We start from the raw sequence: 22,243 nt of genomic DNA on the forward strand, positions 1-22,243 counted from the left end.
TGGGCGAACACTGTCCAGCCTAACCATCACGAGACTGGTCATGGAGGCTTTATAACCTTGTAGCGTATATATCTATCCTCAATAGGCAGTGACATTACCCCAAGTAGCGACTTCGGGACTTGGACTAGACTAGGGGTAGCAGCCTGGCTTCGTAGCAAGCTTGAGTTGAGGAAAATAATGTGACTGCAATCAATGAAGGTTCGAATCGCATTCACAAAGACAAATTCCTGTCATTGCGGGGACTTAACCCCACCCAGACCATTTTCCACTCGCCTGTATACTGCAGCAAAATATGGCAATTCATTTACTCTGCACAAGGTTCAAGGATTCATTCATACTAAGCGAAAATCAAATAATACATATAAATACTTCTGACAATGGACCTACATCGAGCAAGCGTGGCGCAAACGTGAGTCTCCTCGATTCGTCCTACAAAATATTCATTGTCACACCACAATTACCAATGGGCTCACCCGCTTGCATTTGCTAATCAAACTGGTATCACCCTACAGACAAAAGCATTGTCATTGCACTCCCAGGGTGTGCGACCTTACATCGATCACAATATTCATATTTATTATGGTTTACCTGAATTGGTTTTCTACGAACACGCAACTTCTGTATTTATGACACACAAGGCGTGCGTCGTGGAAGCTCTTCCGAGAATGAACAGAATAAGGTAACAATGAAGTCTCTTCTTCGAAATATTAAATCCAACGTAAGACGCACAAAACCAGAAGAGAAACATGGTGGCAGCGGTGAAAGCCATGTCAGTTATCAAAGACCAAGAATGAGCGAGGAAACACACTTGACTTTGAGGGTTCCTTTTCCTGTGTGATCTGTGGCGAAATCAAGCAGCAAAGTATATTGACTTGTTCATGGCAGCTTCACCAGTCTCTGTCCCTGGCAGGGTAAGCCTAAGGGGGGTGACACGGGACAAGCTTGAAAAGACCTTAAAGCTAAAATATAAACTCTTATGTTCTGTCATCAGGTTCTAAGAAGGAACCTGAAGAGGAGACGGCTGTACTATCTGTAACCATGGATGGGGATGAATCACTTGAATATTTCATACGAAAGTTCTATCAGTGGCAACAGGCGTGTGTGTTTTTGGAAGAACGAAGAATGCCAGACGTACGAAGAATGCCAGACGTATGATACGACATACAACAAGCGCAAGGAGAAGAAGAAATCACTTCACAATCATAGGCAGATCAGAGCCAGACGAGAGCTCTGTAAGTAGTGTGGTCAGTGGTTTTCGAGAGGAGGCAGACGCGGAAGAAGACTCCCTCCCTCCCCCACCCTGATGTCCGGTACGTTACGAAGCTCCAGACACAATGCACAGACAAAGCCGCCATAACATCCACGGGAGGGAGGCGGTGAGAAGGTCAAGTGTCAAGCTTGATGTGTGGCGCAAGACTGAATGCTGTTGTTACTCAACATATGGCGCCTGAGGAGGAGATGAAGCCCCGTGATATCGTGTTGTACATGTGGGATTATACTAAGATAATCCCACTGGGAAAGTGCAGAGCAAATTATTGTCAACTGAAAGACTGAAAATAGATATTCCGTGGAGTTCTATGTTGTCGATCAGGATTGAAAATAAATATTATGTATAGTTCAATGTTGTCGATCAGGATTGAAAATAAATATTGAGTACAGTTCTATGTTGTCGATCAGGGGTGAAAATAAATATGTACAGTTCTATGTTGTCGATCAGGGGTGAAAATAAATATGTAGTGTTCTATGTTGTCGATCAGGATTGAAAATAAATATTATGGACAGTTCTATGTTGTCGATCAGGATGGAAAATAAACATTAAGTACAGTTCTATGTTGTCGATCAAGAGTGAAAATAAATGGGTAGAGTTCTATATTGTCGATCAAGATTGAAAATAAATATTCTTTAGAGTTCTATGTTGTCGATTAGGATCTCGCACCAATTTTGGATTAGCCAAGCATCGAAATGATGACTCGGATAAGTGTGAATGATGAGAATACTAATACAGTTCAAGATGTGTTTTCAAATTACCTTGATGTGCTTTCAGAAGACCCGGGGAAATTACCTGGTGTAGTTAAACTCACTATTGACTCATTATCAAACCCTGTAGCAATATCATCATTGCAGAATGCCAATCAGAGTTCAACAAGAGGTTCGCAATAAGCTTAATGACTTACGTAAAATTTAAGTCATAGCCAAAGTGCATAAACCAACCGTATATGCAAGTCGTGAGGAATGTATGTACTGGCCGAGTATGAGTGCTGATATCAAAAGGCATATCACCCAGTGTGCAATATGCAACAGATACTCAACAGAGGCCAACAGATACTCAACAGTGCCCAACAGGAGGAACTGCTACCGTTCCATGAGACAGTAGACTGGTGACGACCTGTCTGAGCTGAGCAATCGGGACTCTCTACTGACTGTGGACTGTTTCAGCAACTTTTGGCAAGTCGGTGTGTTGGGAGTCAACAAGGACGAGCGCAGAAATCTGAAAGCTCACTAGGCAAGATCTGGGATTCCATCTGTGCTTCATAGTGACGCTGGGCCGCACTTATATCAGCGAGGAGTTCAGGGACGTTGCAGACAGGTATGATGATCAACGTATGCAGTCCTAAGGAAACCCCCAGTGGAATGGAATGGCCGAATCAGCTGTCAAAACTGCGACGGCTGTGACCAATGGGAACGACCCGTATTTGGGCCGGCCATCTTGGACTACAGAAACTACACTCCTACGAAGGATATGGGAAAGGAGTCCACCTGAACGGAACCTTGGAAGAAGGACACGACCTTTGTTACCAAAAACATCAAAGCTTCTAAAGCCACCAGGGATAAACGTCTCAAATAAAAAAAAAGAAGACTTAAGAATTTGAAGAATGTATATGGTACTAACATACGACTGCGAAGGATAATGACCCATTAGAAGGAGGACAACCATGGTTCGAAGGATAATGACCCATTAGAAGGAGGACAACCATGGTTCGAAGGATAATGACCCATTAGAAGGAGGACAACCATGGTTCGAAGGATAATGACCCATTAGAAGGAGGACAACCATGGTTCGAAGGATAATGACCCATTAGAAGGAGGACAACCATGGTTCAGATCAAACCAAGTGCTATCAGCATGAGAAGACCTGGCAGACAAGAGCAGTGAAGAAGAGAGGTTGAGCGAGAGGTCATGCGAAGTGGGGACAAACAAATTCAGCGAGACTGTACGAAGCAACGGTTAACTCTTGAAGAACACTAGCGAACTAGACTTGGACGATGAACCACGACCACGAGAGAGTATGGCATGATCAAGTGGAAAGAGGGTTAGAAGCCGAGACTCCGGTGTAGAGGACAATGCAAATACAAGGGGGGGGTGAGTGAGTGTTTGCCCGCGTGCCACGGAGGACCAGGAGAGGGTTGAAGTAGGTCATAGAGATGCTTCTAGTGCAGCTGGTGGAGGTTCTAAGTATAGATAGTATGAGACCAACGAGGAATGTGCTTCCAGCTAGATTTAAAAGTAACATTGTAACAAAGTATATAAATGTCAGTTTATAAGAGTACTCATAACTGTACCATGGAAAAAAAAATTTAGTTGAAATACTATCATATATTACATAACCCTATTGTATCTGTAATAAGTATTTCCTCAGTTGATATACAAATATGCAGTATAATACTATTTCTAAAAAGCAAAAAGTTGTAACAGTTTCTCCTCTAACTACACTTAGATGGCTCTAAAATTCCTTCGCCTCCTAATTCTCTTCTCTGCAATCCTATTCCTCTTCCCGTAATCTCTTTTCATACATCGAAAAGCGCTTCTCTCCTGGACACAAGCAAGGCTTACGGTCCTAATGGCATCCATCCCCGTGTACTGAAAGTGTGCGCCTCTAATTTGCACCCGTGCTTGCTCGTCTGTTCAGTTTCGGTTCAAAAACCAAAACTTTTCCCTCTCCTTGGAAGCAAGCGCTGATATACCCCATTCCTACAAAGGGTGACCGTTCTGACCCCCTCTAACTATCGTCCTGTTGCTTTGACATCGACCACTTCCAAAATCTTTGTGAGTCCCTCTTTTAACTTCTTTAGCCTCAAACATTCTCAATCTTATCGCCAGTGAGGTTCCCGTAAGGTGAGATCCATTGGTGATATCCGTTTCTATCAATAATAAAGTTTCGTCATCATTCCTGAGAGATTTTGGGGAGTCGTATGTTGTTGCCCTTGACATACCTAAGGCTTCCAACAGGGTGTGGCATTGGGGTCTTGTCTCTTAAGCTCCCCTCTTTTAGCTTCCTCACTTTGCCTCCTTCATATCTAGCTTCCTCTCTGGCCGATCTATCTCCGCGGTTGTTCTTCGATCATCCTTTCCCTCTTTCTTCCATCAACAAGTGGTGTCCCTCGAGGTACTGTCACGTCCAGCACATTTTTTCTCCTTTGTATCATTTTCCTGTCTTCCACAAATGACCACATGTACTCACGCTGACGTCTTACCGTTGCATTCCTCCACATCCTTTAATTCCGCTCCTTCTCTCACTCGATCTACATCTCCGTCTCGACACGAACTGCCTCAATAAACTCGAGACTTGTACAGGATATCTCAGAGAGGGGTGGACGAAATCTGGTCAAGTTTAATACCTCCAAGACCCAGTTTCTCTACCCATGTCAATCGAAAATCCCTCACAGTTTTCCTCTCTCCATTGACTGTTCTGTAGTACCACCTCTTGACTCAATGAACATACTTGGTATTACTGTAACATCCACTCTTTCTTGGAAAACCCACATTACGGAAATAGCTATCTCTTAGAAGCCGGGAGCCCAGTTTAGATGTCGAAAATTCTCTTCTGAACAGTTGCTCTATTTATACAAGGGGGTCGATCCGTTCCTGTATGGAGCACTCAGATCCGTGCGAGTTGAAAGCGGTCAGACAGATAAACTTTTAAGCCTTGACCCGCTTGCCCCTACGCCGCGATGTTGGTTTACTTTCCCTCTTCTATAGGTATTACTTTGGTTTGGGTTTTTGCTCCCGAGAGCCATACTCGGCAACCTGTTGCGTCACATGATTACTGTGTGGCCATTGGCAACTCAAGGATGGGCCGTTTTGATAACTGTTATCTTTCCCTACACTTCGAAACTTTGGCATTCTCTACCCTAACATTTCTTTCCAGATAACTATGACCACGCAGGTTTTAAAGGTTTCCCTCTTCCTATAAAGAAATAAAGAAAAAAACTTTCCCTTGTCTCTTCTTTTTTGCCTTTTCATTAACCTCTACATTTCTTTTAAGGCCAATCCTTGATGTAGTCTTGTCCGTGACTGGAGCCACCAAGGGGGAAAAAAATAACAGCTCGTCTTTTATAAGCGACAAGCTTCTTTTTTTGTTTGTTTGTTTTTACCCCAAAACATGTAAGTGACGTTATTTCGAGAATATACTGAACAAGTTAACATTGGTCTCTCTCGTCTCCGAAGTATTAAGCCTACGTAGGATGCATCAACCGGTGAGGAAAATGAAAATATAAAACATACAAAAGATGAGCTCCACAAGGAGAATGTGATCTTAGCATTGTGTTAGGAGAACAATAGCTCTCTACCCTCGAGCAGAAGCTACGTACTAATAAAAACTAGGCTTCCAGGTTGGTAGGTGGTGCGTATGGCCGTCTTCGCTCCTAGTCCTCCATGTTCTTGCGGTTATCACAACGAAATAAATACAAATAATAACAAGTTATTATGAGTTGAAGCTTCTTAAATGCTCCTACATAAAATGTTACCCTAATCCATTACCATCAACCGTCTACAATCAACAAATACAACTTGTGGCAAGTATAAAAGGTTTGTCGGTTAAATAAACCCTTCATGAAACGACGAATGATAACGTACCACCACGACCGTGTCCCTGGCGTCGGGTTCCTCGAAGTCCTCATCGCTGGCGCCAATCACAAACTTGGCGGGGACGGAGTCGCCGTCCTTGAGGGCGATGCTGCCGTCGTCCATGTTGGAGGTCTCCAGCATGGTGACGCTGGGGCTGAACACCTGCAACACACAACACACGGCACTTACTACACATACTTCCTGCTGGGGCTGAACACCTACAACACACGACACTTACTACACATATCTCCTGCTGGGGCTGAACACCTACAACACACGACACTTACTACACATACTTCCTGCTGGGGCTGAACACCTACAACACACGACACTTACTACACATATCTCCTACTGGGGCTGAACACCTGCAACACACGACACTTAATACACATACTTCCTGCTGGGGCTGAACACCTACAACACACGACACACGACACTTACTACACATACTTCCTGCTGGGGCTGAACACCTGCAACACACAACACACGACACTTACTACACATACTTCCTGCTGGGGCTGAACACCTGCAACACACAACACACGACACTTACTACACATACTTCCTGCTGGGGCTGAACACCTGCAACACACAACACATGACACTTACTACACATACTTCCTGCTGGGGCTGAACACCTGCAACACACAACACACGACACTTACTACACATACTTCCTGCTGGGGCTGAACACCTGCAACACACAACACACGACACTTACTACACATACTTCCTGCTGGGGCTGAACACCTGCAACACACAACACACGACACTTACTACACATACTTCCTGCTGGGGCTGAACACCTGCAACACACAACACACGACACTTACTACACATACTTCCTGCTGGGGCAGAACACCTGCAACACACAACACACGACACTTACTACACATACTTCCTGCTGGGGCTGAACACCTGCAACACACAACACATGACACTAACTACACATACATGCCTCCTGCACAACATGAACGCATCACAATAACACAGTACAGTTCTAGGCTAAAAGAACGATACAAATTAATCAAACAGGCTAGAACAACATAAATAAACAACTAGGCTAGAAAAACACCATAAATGACTTAATGTACTACCAGGAAAACACCATAAATGATTTATGCACTACCAGGAAAAGCACCATAAATGACTTATGTTGTATCAGGCTAGAAAAACACTATAAATAACTTATGTGCTAGGCTAGAAAAATACCATAAATAACTTATGTACTCCTACGAAAACACCATAAATAACTTATGTACTACACCACAAAATCATTACACGGTATATATACAGACAGTTACCAACAATACATGAAACTGTTTTCTGATTTAATATATACTATGCCAGTTACTGAACTAAGCATATAATTCTGTTTTGGATTTTACGCCTTTGAATACATCACGGTGAGTATAGAACACCTTGAAATATAGTGTGATGAATTCAGCATTTAAGTTGTATGATTAAATTCATTCTACCCACAAACCCACATTCTCGCGTGACTGACTTATTGACTTGGTTTTACAGGACGAGCAGTGAGTGGTTGTCATACAAGCGTCCCCCTGCTGCCGCCAACCTGGTCAGTCAGTCCCAAACACGCCACCACCTCATCTCTGCTCTACTAACCCAACCTGCTTAGATTGCTTCTGGAAAATCTACACCAATGGTAATCCTAGCGATTCTAAGACTTGAAAATCAATAAATACAGCCCATGACGGAGTTTCTAAGTTTCTTAGATGAAGAAAGAACACACAACTAATTGGATTCTGTATTTCAATGACTTTTGATATGCTTGGATTAATTTGTGTTATATTTTGGATCGAGGGTTGGCTTAATCTCAAGCATCTATCTCAAACATCACTGGAAGTAAATACTGCCTCTGTGGGAATGTCTATGACGCGGGGTTTCAACGGGTTTCCTTTCAAAACTCATCGGTGGTCCTAATACATATATTCTAAGGTTAGAAACCCTGTACAAAACCCTGACAAAATATTTTTTACTTTTTTTCCCCCGTATGTATGTGTGTGTGTGTGTGGGTAAACCTCCCCGCGAATCTTCACAGCTTAAGCACGAAGACACGACCCTAAAGCATTGTGGAATGACTCTTAGGGTATGATGGCCTGAATTGTTTTCTACACATACCATCCATAAACCCTCCTAAAAAAAAAAAAGGAAATATTTAAAAGGAACTTTCACTGGATCATATTTTACTCCATAACAGTTTCCTATAATTCCTCTTGGTGAGTATAAAATGCGCACATCTCGAATAACTAAATTCAAAGAAAAAAAAAATCGATCTCAAGTCTTCATGGATTATATTTCTAAAAAATAATTCCTCATGGAAGAAACTCTTACGATGAATAACCGAAATGGTTTTTACGTGATAGATCGTATCGATATCATTACCATAAAGTTCTATAATGTAACATCGGTCTACACAAGCATTTCCATATTTGCCAAGAAATAATATTCCAGTCTGATTAAATTGCATGACGTGGAGGAGGGGGGGGAAGTTTACACAAAACTCAACAAATATGTAAGAATTCATTTCCTGTTTGTGAGGGAGGCTGTGACAGTGTTCGTAATAGGCTGCTTTCTGTTGCTCGATTTCATCCGATTTGCGCTTCGCGTAACTGCTTTTTTTCCCCCCGACATAAAATCATGAATGATGAAAAACATGAGAAAGTTACCTAAAACAGGTAAATTTACGAACTTCACAAGAAATTATTTTTCTATTTCCCTTAAGTCGCCGCAATTATTTAGCTTCAATTATTCACCTACATATTTTGTTACATCTTCCTTACATAAGCCTTTTTCATATTAGCTGTTACCTAACTAGCGATCATGTGAAGTCCAAGAGGATACGTATTTTGCTTGTTGCTCAGGGCAGCGACAGTAGTGCAGAAATTAAGCAAGTTACACACGCCAGTAAAGGTGTTAAAACAATGACAGTTGACTGGAATGTTTTGACAGGGAGTTAAGGGAATTTAGTGAAGGGATTCAGTTGGAGTTGCATGATCAAGCGGGTTACTTATTGTTAAAAGCACAACTAGGGACACGGGCCATGGGTCTGGTCAAAGCCTAAGCAATCTATATAGTACCCAAACGGGTTCGTCCCGTCATGCTTAAGGGCCAAGCATCGTTCCAACCAGAACCCAAGGTTGACCCTGAATATAAAGTGGTGTTGAGAAATCACCCGCCATCATTCTGGAAGACGCCGTTCATATTTCAAGGCTTCCCTAATCACACCAAGATCAGATAACAAGTATAGGCTAAATAACAAAGTCAGCCCTGGTGTTTACCATCAACGCTACAGTCTACATAATACGTCTTTGTAAGTTTTACAACGGCAATTCAGACTATAAATACAACATTTATCCCTATTATCTATACTCTCAATTGACTGCACAACACAGCAGTTTTATTTGATTAGGCTAACAACCCGACGAAGGAGGTCACCTGCTCTTATTCGTCTAAAGATAACCGACCTTTACCGCTAGGCAACAGGGGGGCACCGCCACGTCTTCCCGCCGGTGACGTGCCGAAGTGTAACGCACCACCAGGATACAACAACCCCGCGAACCTCAACCTCGATCCCCACTACAGGATGTCACCCAACCTCCCGTCCATACAGTTAACGAAGCATATCCATGATGCTGGATGGGAGGTTTTTTTCCTCGAAGAAAATAAGAGAGGAAGAGATGTGTTTGTAATATAATGAGACTAATCAATACGTTTGCTGAAAGCGGTAACGCTAATTCACTTGAAGAGAAAGGAATGTTTTAATTGTACCACTGCAAATAATAGTGGATTTAAATCTTTCTCTATAGAAAGAAAGATGAAGCGAAGTCCAACTGTGTGTGTGTGTAGTTCGGTTTGTCATCGAAGGAGGATCAGTCATTTTTTAGAATATAGTCATCCCATTCAACCATAAACATAGATACTGAGAAGGGTTAATCAGCAACTTCAGAGGTGATAAGAGGAATCAAATCCGTCATGCACGAAGTTATTTGACGTGGAGTGTGACTGAACCCCCTACCAGGCTACGCATGAGCCTAGCTAGGGCGACCGATGTCCACTTCGGTTGGGTGAGTCAGCGGTGATAAGGAGCGCGGGCGGGCGGGCGGGCGGGTGCTGCTGGCCTATCCAACCCAGTACACAGCTTGGTACACAAGAACTGGTTGCCCGAAATCCTCGTCCGTTACGGTCGATTTCGTAACGCGTGTAACGTATTCGGTTATACACTACGACTCTTCTGTCTCTCAACGCTACCAATCAACTCTCAAGTCTGTACTCTTCTGTCTCTCAACGCTACCAATCAACTCTCAAGTCTGTACTCTTCTGTCTCTCAACGCTACCAATCAACTCCTAAGTCTGTACTCTTCTGTCTCTCAACGCTACCAATCAACTCTCAAGTCTGTACTCTTCTGTCTCTCAACGCCACCAATCAACTCCTAAGTCTGTACTCTTCTGTCTCTCAACGCTACCAATCAACTATCAAGTCTGTGTGCCTGCTTCGCTAAACACACTCCGATGCATTAACAAAAAAAAATTACTCGATCATAGGAAAGCATCATATTTAGGTTAACAGTTTAATGTGCTGTTAGCGTGATGGTACGAATCTTTTCTTAAGACGGTAGTGCGATCCTTGAGCGTAATGATATAACCTTTCTAGGTCCGGTAAAAGGTCACGAAATTGTACCCCAAAACTCGTACCGTATTGGGTTTATATTCATTTGCAAGTTATGTTGCCATAATTTACTGTCATAAAATTCTAATGTACATTTCTTAGCCCCGGAGATCCAAGATCGAAGTCCACATTCCACCAGCCACAATACCGTGCGTGAAGCCGCTCTTACCATCATCACGCCCACCACTACAAGCCTAGCTTACTTTATGTTAACTGGACGCACACGAGCACTTCAGCTTAACAGAGCCACAGCAGTTTGGTAATATTGAAGGCCTAGTCGACTCTATCTAGGGCAGCCGTGATAAACAAAGAATCACCGTGTCTCTCAAGTGTATTGACGCAACCATAGCTTTCTGTTTGGTCATCCACAAGACGAAGTTATAAACACAGCTACTACCACTACTACTGGCTTGCGAAGTCAAATTGTTGGCTTCCGGGAGGACATCTCCACCTTACTTGATTTTGATTTTTGCCACAAGAGCAGATAGATAACTTGTTGAGCACACCTAGACGTTTTCCTGTTCCTCCTCTGTGGCGTCCCACTGGGCGCTTACATGGGATCCCTGGGTTTCATCCTTCCAAGTGATGCCCATTTGGACGTGCCGGCTCGAGGGAAGTACGACGATAGCTCTACAACAGCTCTCTCTCTCTCTACTACGCCACATACGACGATAGCTCTACAACAGCTCTCTCTCTCTCTACTACGTCACATACGACGATAGCTCTACAACAGCTCTCTCTCTACTACGTCACATAGGACGATAGCTCTACAACAGCTCTCTCTCTACTACGTCACATACGACGATAGCTCTACAACAGCTCTCTCTCTACTATGTCACATACGACGATAGCTCTACAACAGCTCTCTACTACGTCACATACGACGATAGCTCTACAACAGCTCTCTCTCTAATACGTCATATACGACGATAGCTCTACAACAGCTCTCTCTCTCTACTACGTCACATACGACGATAGCTCTACAACAACTCTCTACTACGTCACATACGACGATAGCTCTACAACAGCTCTCTCTACTACGTCACATACGACGATAGCTCTACAACAGCTCTCTCTCTACTACGTCACATAGGACGATAGCTCTACAACAGCTCTCTCTCTACTACGTCACATAGGACGATAGCTCTACAACAGCTCTCTCTCTAATACGTCACATAGGACGATAGCTCTACAACAGCTCTCTCTCTCTCTACTACGTCACATACGACGATAGCTTTACAACTCTCTCTCTCTCTTACTACGTCAAATACGACGATAGCTCTACAACAGCTCTCTACTACGTCAAATACGACGATAGCTCTACAACAGCTCTCTCTCTACTACGTCAAATACGACGATAGCTCTACAACAGGTCTCTCTCTACTACGTCACATAGGACGATAGCTCTACAACAGTTCTCTACTACGTCACACAGGACGATAGCTCTACAACAGTTCTCTACTACGTCACACAGGACGATAGCTCTACAACAGCTCTCTACTACGTCACATACGACGATAGCTCTACAACTCTCTCTCTCTCTCTCTCTCTCTCTCTCTCTCTTACTACGTCACATACGACGATAGCTCTGCAACAGCTCTCTCTTAGTACGTCCCATGTTAGTGCACCCTTAACTGCCTCCACAGCTGAACCATCGCCAACCTCGTCACCACTGATCAATCCAAGACCGCAGTTACGCACACGAGCCTAGGCTTCCATCACGTCCTCCCTCTTACATGTCAACACAAGGCCTCAACCCTCTCCAGGATACTCAGTCCGCAGAGTTTCTCGGTGACAATGAACGATACATTTTAAAAAGCTGGAAAGCAACACGTCAGAACCATTATGTTGCACATCAGCTTTCGTCTCTATACATCCTTCGAGAACATGGAATCCCCCGCGAGTGAACTCGAGAACAACTGCACACCTACATTCCCGCCACCGGACATCCCTCGTCCCCTAGTTGCAGTTCGACACCACAACATCAAGCGGCTCTATACTCTCCCAAATCGTAGAGACCAAAACAGGAAGAGCCCCACCCAAACCAATCTGAACATCAGTGATTAAGCAGAATCTATATCCATCTTATATAGACATAGCCTGTTTACTATGCCCTCCCATTCATAATCGTCAACCTACTGTTTAATGTATCTTCTCTACATTCTCAGCCTCTGGTTTCAGTTAATTCAATACACCGCCAATTATCATTTTATCAAATATACCCAATTATCATTTTCTTATCATCCAATACACTAACGCACACGAAGCAAAAGAAGAAACTCTTCTCTGTAGCTTCAAGTAAATCAATTTCCCTTAAAAGCACTTCGCTCTACGAGTAAGGCCAACCAGACTAGGGCAAGTAGGCGAGGGTGACAGCCTACCCTTGAGACGCAGTGTGTACACAGCCTCTCCCACCAGCTTCCTGTATTCAAAGGAATAAGTGCGACCCTGTTTGTAACATTCAACGACGCTTACTTCACTGTCTTAAACGCATATATATATATATATATATATATATATATATATATATATATATATATATATATATATTGGGAGGTAAGTTTGAATGGAGAAAAACTGGAGGAAGTAAAGTGTTTTAGATATCTGGGAGTGGATCTGGCAGCGGATGGAACCATGGAAGCGGAAGTGGATCATAGGGTGGGGGAGGGGGCGAAAATCCTGGGGGCCTTGAAGAATGTGTGGAAGTCGAGAACATTATCTCGGAGAGCAAAAATGGGTATGTTTGAAGGAATAGTGGTTCCAACAATGTTGTATGGTTGCGAGGCGTGGGCTATGGATAGAGTTGTGCGCAGGAGGATGGATGTGCTGGAAATGAGATGTTTGAGGACAATGTGTGGTGTGAGGTGGTTTGATCGAGTAAGTAACGTAAGGGTAAGAGAGATGTGTGGAAATAAAAAGAGCGTGGTTGAGAGAGCAGAAGAGGGTGTTTTGAAATGGTTTGGGCACATGGAGAGAATGAGTGAGGAAAGATTGACCAAGAGGATATACGTGTCGGAGGTGGAGGGAACGAGGAGAAGTGGGAGACCAAATTGGAGGTGGAAAGATGGAGTGAAAAGATTTTGTGTGATCGGGGCCTGAACATGCAGGAGGGTGAAAGGAGGGCAAGGAATAGAGTGAATTGGATCGATGTGGTATACCGGGGTTGACGTGCTATCAGTGGATTGAATCAGGGCATGTGAAGCGTCTGGGGTAAACCATGGAAAGCTGTGTAGGTATGTATATTTGCGTGTGTGGACGTATGTATATACGTGTGTATGGGGGTGGGTTGGGCCATTTCTTTCGTCTGTTTCCTTGCGCTACCTCGCAAACGCGGGAGACAGCGACAAAGCAAAAAAAAAATATATATATATATATATTATCTGATAGGGGAGAAAATATTTTGCACAGGTCTTCACTTTTCCCTATGCTTGTACAGCCAAGAAAAATCTATTGATACCTGGTGTGCAGACCTTTTAAGATTTCCAGAGTTTACCGAGCTTGGTGGATAAACCCGTGGGTCATGTCGGGGGAAATGCAGGTGGTGTACACCTGTGGTCACAGGTGGCTTACATCTGGGGTAGCAGTTGTAACCTAGCAAGCGGGTCTGGTAACTTGTCTTTCTTTTCTTTGTAAGGCCAATATATATATATATATATATATATATATATATATATATATATATATATATATATATATATATATATATACCATTAGTATACAATATTGTTCTTTTCCTATATTTACGAGTGGACGTTGCGACAACAGGCCAGACTGCAACGCTACGCTAACATGGCGGCCTCCACCCGCTGCTACCGGTCACAATTCCACGTAAATCGATCCTCCAGGATACGTTACTGCTTCCGCCCTACCCTGGCGGTGGACTGGAAGCTCCTGACATTAGCAGTGTTACCGGCGACATATATCCAGTGCCTGACAACACACACACATGGGTTGTGTGTGATCTCAAAAGGCGCTGTTCAAAACACCCCAGGGCCAGCAGCCATGGTCGGCCTCCATCCATCCATTACGGGCGCCAGGTTTACATATTTGTTCCATTTTATGTCCAGTTAATAAACAGCACGTTTAAAAGTCTCAACAATTACTTTTATGGAGTACTTTACAAATCAAAGTACTTCTTGTTTGGAGAAAACTTGTTTTGAATAATAACAACAGCACTGAAAGTCTTTTGAAAGGCTTTCCGAGGTAAACAAAAACAAGTCAAGAAATAAAACGCAAGCAATCTCATAAAATATTTATAGACTGCTGAAAACGAAGTAATCACAGATATTTTGAATATTCTGATACATATAGCAAGGCTGTTATCACTAAGAGTACAGACTTGTCAAAGAATTTCTCACTCTTAAAGTAGTCCTCATTTCCCTGCTACTGCAAGTAGCGCAGCCTTAGGGGCCTCTTGTTTAGAAAGAGCTCCTGGGTACAATAAACAAATAAACAACCCCCCCCATATTTAATCGCCGTTTGCCGCTTTAGCGAGCAACCAGCAACAGACGAACAAAGGCCGCATCCACTCATCTATTTCCAAGCTGTCATGTGTCCTGAGTGACACTGGCGTGGGGAACGACCTGTCTGTTCTAAGGGACACTGACCTGGGTGACGTTGGCTTGGGTGACGGACTGTCCTGAGTGACACCTAGCCTGGATGACGGACTGTCCTGAGTGACACCTAGCCTGAGTTGACAATGGCCTGAGTGACGGACTGTCCTGAGTGACACCTAGCCTGGGTGACGGACTGTCCTGAGTGACACTCTAACCTGGGTGACGGACTGTCCTGAGTGACACTCTAGCCTGGGTGACGGACTGTCCTGAGTGACACCTAGCCTGGGTGACGGACTGTCCTGAGTGACACTCTAATCTGGGTGACGGACTGTCCTGAGTGACACTCTAGCCTGGGTGACGGACTGTCCTGAGTGACACCTAGCCTGGGTGACGGACTGTCCTGAGTGACACTCTAACCTGGGTGACGGACTGTCCTGAATGAAACCTAGCTTGGGTGACGGACTGTCCTGAGTGACACTCTAGCCTGGGTGACGGACTGTCCTGAATGACACTCTGGCCTGGGTGACGGACTGAGTGACACCTAGCTTGGGTGATGGACTGTCCTGAGGGACACCTAGCCTGGGTGACGGACTGTCCTGAGTGACACCTAGCCTGGGTGACGGACTGTCCTGAGTGACGGACTGTCTTGAGTGACACCTAGCCTGAGTTGACAATGGCCTGAGTGACGGACTGTCCTGAGTGACACCTAGCCTGGGTGACGGACTGTCCTGAGTGACACTCTGGCCTGGGTGACGGATTGTCCTGAGTGACACCTAGCTTGGGTGACGGACTGTCCTGAGTAACACCTAGCCTGGGTGACGGACTGTCCTGAGTGATTCTAGCCTGGGTGATGGACTGTCCTGAGTAACACCTAGCCTGGGTGACGGACTGTCCTGAGTGATTCTAGCCTGGGTGATGGACTGTCCTGAGTGACACCTAGCCTGGGTGACGGACTGTCCCGAGTGACACCTAGCCTGGGTGACGGACTGTCCTGAGTGACACACTAGCCTGGGTGACGGACTGTCCTGAGTGACACCTAGCCTGGGTGACGGACTGTCCTGAGTGACACCTAGCCTGGGTGACGGACTGTCCCGAGTGACACCTAGCCTGGGTGACGGACTGTCCTGAGTGACACTCTAGCCTGGGTGACGGACTGTCCTGAGTGACACCCTGGCCTCTGCGACACACTGGCTGGACAGATAAGGAGACACAGATACATGGTAATCCCTCATCAACACAGTGTGCTCAACTCCGGAGATGCGAGACTGGCTTCAATCCAGTCTAGGCGGGCGGGCACCCAGGCCTTACGTATGGCATCATGAACATCAACGGGAAACAAGAATCGTACCAGAGAAGCAATTATACGTTGGCACTGACAGATTCGCACCGCTAAGATGGAATTTCTGTCCAGGGGGAAACCAGCAGCACACACAAACACACACACACACACACACACGAGTGGCGGAACTAACAACCGACTTGTGAACGCGACTGAGAATTAAAGTAGAACAATTAATTTCTAAGCACGTACCTCAAGAATGCAAGTAATGTATTTAGCATCCAAGAGTTACATTGGACCGGGATGCTGCGTCGAGTTTTAATAACGGATTTCGGTGAGCCAGTCATGCACACCCCAGGGGAGCTTGCCTGACCCCCGTATCTTCTAACATCATATATTTATCTTATGCACGAGATATCAATTCAAATTGGAAGTCATTTTAAGTTCGTGTTAACAAACACGGCAGATTACTGATACTCACGTACACGAAATGTAGATAAAAATAGAATTACGTTGGTGGTGGTGAGGGGGGGGGGTAGCTGGTGTTTGTGTGAGCGGTGGCCCGTCAGTGAGCATGACACAGCGGGCGGAGCGCCCCTGGCCGACGACCGGTCAGTGTCTGAACCCTGATAACACCTGCCCAGATGGACGGTCGCTACAAGATTAATTTGTACCGCACGTTTATCGACTATTTCATGACCCCGTGTTATACACATACCGTCAGTAAATGACATTCAACGATATGAATTTTGCTTTGTTTTCGAGTACCGTATTGTAAATGCAGTTTACCTTAAACTGGATTTAGCGGCTTCTTGTTAGCACACGAGACAATGGACGAACGTAAACATTTTTTCGCTGATAAGACATATTTTTCATCGTGAGATGACGATTTGTTTTCCTGCGGGAGCTCAGAGAGACTCGTGCCTGTACATGCGAGCCTGTAATTACATAGTTGATGACTTTGTTAGTGACAAATATGTCGATGGACAGACAAATGTATTTACACAAACAGAGGGATTCGAACCCTGGGTGAGATGTCTGGCTGCTTCGGCCACATTGAAGTTAACTCACACACACACCAGACTTATGTATATACACAACAGAGGGATTCGAACCCTGGGTAAGGTATCCGGCTGCCTCGGCCACATTGAGGTTAAAAGACACACACACACACACACCAGACTTCTAGTGTTTTGACGTGTGTCCCAACCTCACCTCGGTGGGGGTTAGCATGAACTTTAACCTCACCTCGGCTGGGAGGACGAAGCTTTGTCTTACCTAGCCATCATGCCAAGATATATGATCCTAGCAACACCAACAACAGTGGACTTCTCAAGGTAATACGATACTGACTGCTTCACTCATTGATAATAACTAACGCTACATCATCAAGTTTACTGTTACTCTAAAGGCCTAATATGGCTGCAAGGGTTACTGAACAAGGCTGAAGTCTAGTCCACACACCAACAGGTCGTATCATCATCATAGTCTTTAAGAAACACCAAGTGATATAATGTTAAATCACTGAGATACGTAATTCATCACATTCCACGTTTGGTCGCTCCGTGGTCTCCATATGACGACAGACCATCTCTTGATCGCTCCGTATATATATATATATACATCACATAACATTACGCGTAATCTATTTTATCAGTTATTTACCACCTTGGACTCTGCTATCTCGTATTACTTCACCGGCAGTTACATAATACCAGTACAGATTGGGGGGGGAGGGAGGGTAGAACTGTACATCGAATGTGAAATTGATCCCTCGGGTGACTGAGGTACGGCCATGTCATGGCACAGCTACTGAAACAACGCGTCCTCCTCCCTACATAATACCAGTACAGATTGGAGGCGAGAACTGTACTTCGAATGTGAAATTGATCCCTCGGTGACTGCGGTATGTTCATGTCATGAGACCGTTTGTATACCCTGGCACAGCTGTTGAAACAACGCGTCCTCCTCCTCCTCCCCTGGCCAAGGCTGCACGTAACCAGGTGCCGTTAAAACTTTCATCCAAAATCCTTAACCTTTATCGTCCTGACAAATGGACTTATCTCATTTGGAATGTTCTGTAAGTTCGATGTTTTGTTTTTGAAGACACATGCTGTATGACCCATTTCCCTGACGACAATGTGCGAAAAAAAACCTGAATATTAAATCTGGCAACTAAAACATTGCCTTTGTCTTCAGCGAAGAGAAAATATCGTCATCTTTGAAAAAGGTCTCGTTTGGTTTGCTGGGTAAGAGAGTTTAATGTGGTTGGTGTGACTCAGATACTACTTAGTCATTTATATTTACAGCCACAACCGATGACCGTGTACTTAGTCATTCATATTTACAGCCACAACCGATGACCGTGTACTTAGTCATTTATATTTACAGCCACAACCGATGACCGTGTACTTAGTAATTTATATTTACAGCCACAACCGATGACCGTGTACTTAGTAATTTATATTTACAACCACAACCGATGTCCGTGTACTTAGTAATTCATATTTACAGCCACAACCGATGTCCGTGTACTTAGTAATTTATATTTACAGCCACAACCGATGTCCGTGTACTTAGTAATTTATATTTACAGCCACAACCGATGACCGTGTACTTAGTCATTTATATTTACAGCCACAACCGATGACCGTGTACTTAGTAATTTATATTTACAGCCACAACCGATGACCGTGTACTTAGTAATTTATATTTACAGCCACAACCGATGATCATGTACTTAGTCATTTATATTTACAGCCACAACCGATGACCGTGTACTTAGTAATTTATATTTACAGCCACAACCGATGACCGTGTACTTAGTAATTTATATTTACAGCCACAACCGATGACCGTGTGTTGTCCCTCACCTGCCTACCGACCTGCTGGTCCCCAGCAGAGCCGCAGCCTAGTGATGTCTCTTGGTCGTCTTACTTCCAGCACCCACAATATTATTATTAGTGGGTCTAGGCAAGGATACATGAATTTTAGTTATAGGATGTTCATCTGCCTGTTAGACCCACTATTTGCCTGGACTATGGTCCTTCCTATACACACCTTCAGCGGGAAAATACACTGTCAAATAAGTATTGTTGATCGACACTGTCTTTCTCTGAGTTTATACAAGCCTCTGCGTCGGAATTAATATTAGATTTTCAGTTCGTCAGTGAGATAAATTCTTCCCACACAAGGATTACAAGGAAGACGAAGAAGGACACTGCACATATGGTTTTATCAAGGTCGAGGAACACTTCAACTGGGAAGAGAGGCTGGGCATAAGTTCTTCACTGATGTATATAGTCTTGTCAGAACCATAAACAGTGACGAAAAAAAATATTATGTAGACCTTCACGTGAAGGGTATACAGATAACGGTACACAATTTTCCACTTTGCAAGTTTACATCTGGTACCCACCGGACGAGGGGGAGGGAAAATAGAATGATTCAACACTATTACATAACCACTAAACTCGTTTTGTATACTAACGAGTGGTGGTGCAGTCATATCCAAGCCCCAGTCAGTCAGTCAGTCTTCCAACCTTAACATTATGTAGAACCTGTATGTATGTAGTCTGGGCAATGACTAGTTCATAATAGTCAATGCATATGGCGCTGTATGTAGTCTGGGCAATGACTAGTTCATAATAGTCAATACATATGGCGCTGTATGTAGTCTGGGCAATGACTAGTTCATAATAGTCAATACATACGGCGCTGTATGTAGTCTGGGCAATAAATAGTTCATAACAGTCAATACATATGGCGCTGTATGTAGTCTGGGCAATGACTAGTTCATAATAGTCAATACATATGGCGCTGTATGTAGTCTGGGCAATAAATAGTTCATAATAGTCAATACATATGGCGCTGTATGTAGTCTGGGCAATAAATAGTTCATAACAGTCAATACATATGGCGCTGTATGTAGTCTGGGCAATAAATAGTTCATAATAGTCAATACATATGGCGCTGTATGTAGTCTGGGCAATGACTAGTTCAAAATAGTCAATACATATGGCGCTGTATGTAGTCTGGGCAATGACTAGTTCATAATAGTCAATACATATGGCGCTGTATGTAGTCTGGGCAATGACTAGTTCATAATAGTCAATACATATGGCGCTGTATGTAGTCTGGGCAATAAATAGTTCATAATAGTCAATACATATGGCGCTGTATGTAGTCTGGGCAATAAATAGTTCATAACAGTCAATACATATGGCGCTGTATGTAGTCTGGGCAATGACTAGTTCATAATAGTCAATACATATGGCGCTGTATGTAGTCTGGGCAATAAATAGTTCATAATAGTCAATACATATGGCGCTGTATGTAGTCTGGGCAATAAATAGTTCATAACAGTCAATACATATGGCGCTGTATGTAGTCTGGGCAATGACTAGTTCATAATAGTCAATACATATGGCGCTGTATGTAGTCTGGGCAATAAATAGTTCATAATAGTCAATACATATGGCGCTGTATGTAGTCTGGGCAATGACTAGTTCATAATAGTCAATACATATGGCGCTGTATGTAGTCTGGGCAATAAATAGTTCATAATAGTCAATACATATGGCGCTGTATGTAGTCTGGGCAATAAATAGTTCATAATAGTCAATACATATGGCGCTGTATGTAGTCTGGGCAATAAATAGTTCATAATAGTCAATACATATGGCGTTCGTCATGCCCTACGTTAAGCTTCCTTTATCACATCATATATAGATTATCCAGCAGAAGGAACACAAGGCAGCCATGCCCACAGCAATACGGTTGGGAGATGAAATTCCACTCTACCAGTTGATGTTAAGTGAACACGTTAGATGAGAATCCATTTTTCTACGGCGGTCCTTGGTAATCTCAAATTCTGAGAACGAATAAGAATTTCGACTCTGCCATGACTCATTTGATTTCCCCTGAACACAATTATACGAGGTTTTGCATTTCACTTATCCCTATGTAGCAGAGCAGAGGAGCAACCTTGCTTTCATGTTATCTTGTCAACGTATACGGTTATTTAGTTTTTTAAAATCTAGAACACAGAGAACATAGTTCTATTCATGCACCTGTTTTAACTGCCAAAACCCTTTTTTTTTGTTTTGTTTTTTTAATAACATTGGTATTGCCAATTTTCGCCATTTGGAAAGCATCAACGAGATTCCCCAGTGTGTGTGGTGTGTGGCATGACTGTATAACTGTGTATTGACCAAAGTTTATTTTGGTGAATCCACAAACGTTGTTTCGAGTCAGGAGGTTATAATGTTACGTTGCCGACAAATTCTCTCTGTGAACGTTCACTGTGGTCGAGTGCCGAGGTTTCACATCCTAGTCAGGATTAATTGCTCGGTATTCATGCACTGGTAGTTTATTATTGTCTGAATTACTCTAAATAAAATCTAGAACAACAATTAATCGAATAAATTACTAAAGAACAGAGACACTTCAATCTTTATAAAGAAAATTAAATTTCTTACACTACTTGTACTAGTAAAAGCTTAAAATACAAATTCAAAGAAAGGCATCATATGAAATTAAGATCTCCAGCCAGAATAAAAAAGAGGAAAGGAAAAGAAATCAATTAACATTCTTAGGAGCTACGTCATCTTTCGACATTAGGAAACTTTGATATAAACGGTCATCTTGTGTGTGTGAGAGAGAGAGAGAGAGAGAGAGAGAGAGAGAGAGAGAGAGAGAGAGAGAGAGAGAGAGAGAGAGAGAGAGAGCAGGTCCGGGGAGGAGGCGGCTAGGTGCATATTAATTCGACCAGCCAAATCGCCAGTGACCATTATTGGGCCGAAGGTTTCCCCTGAATTGTTGGAACTTGTCGGTCGTATATACAGACCCACACTTGTATGTAATGGACTATTT

General features: G+C 43.5%; 1 protein-coding gene across 7 annotated transcripts in view; it reads right to left on the reverse strand.

Annotated features, from left to right (window-relative positions):
- LOC139756119 (monocarboxylate transporter 5) overlaps window positions 1-22,243 on the reverse strand; it is a 205,087-nt gene that overhangs the window by 56,368 nt on the left and 126,476 nt on the right. For all 7 annotated transcript variants that reach the window (XM_071675199.1, XM_071675198.1, XM_071675202.1 and 4 more), the window contains one exon: window positions 5,854-6,006. In XM_071675199.1, coding sequence (XP_071531300.1) covers window positions 5,854-6,006 — 153 coding nt within the window. The remainder of the gene's footprint in view (window positions 1-5,853; window positions 6,007-22,243) is intronic.

The sequence above is a fragment of the Panulirus ornatus genome, chromosome 20 (genome assembly GCF_036320965.1).
Source record: "Panulirus ornatus isolate Po-2019 chromosome 20, ASM3632096v1, whole genome shotgun sequence".
In the NCBI taxonomy this organism is placed as follows: domain Eukaryota; kingdom Metazoa; phylum Arthropoda; class Malacostraca; order Decapoda; family Palinuridae; genus Panulirus; species Panulirus ornatus.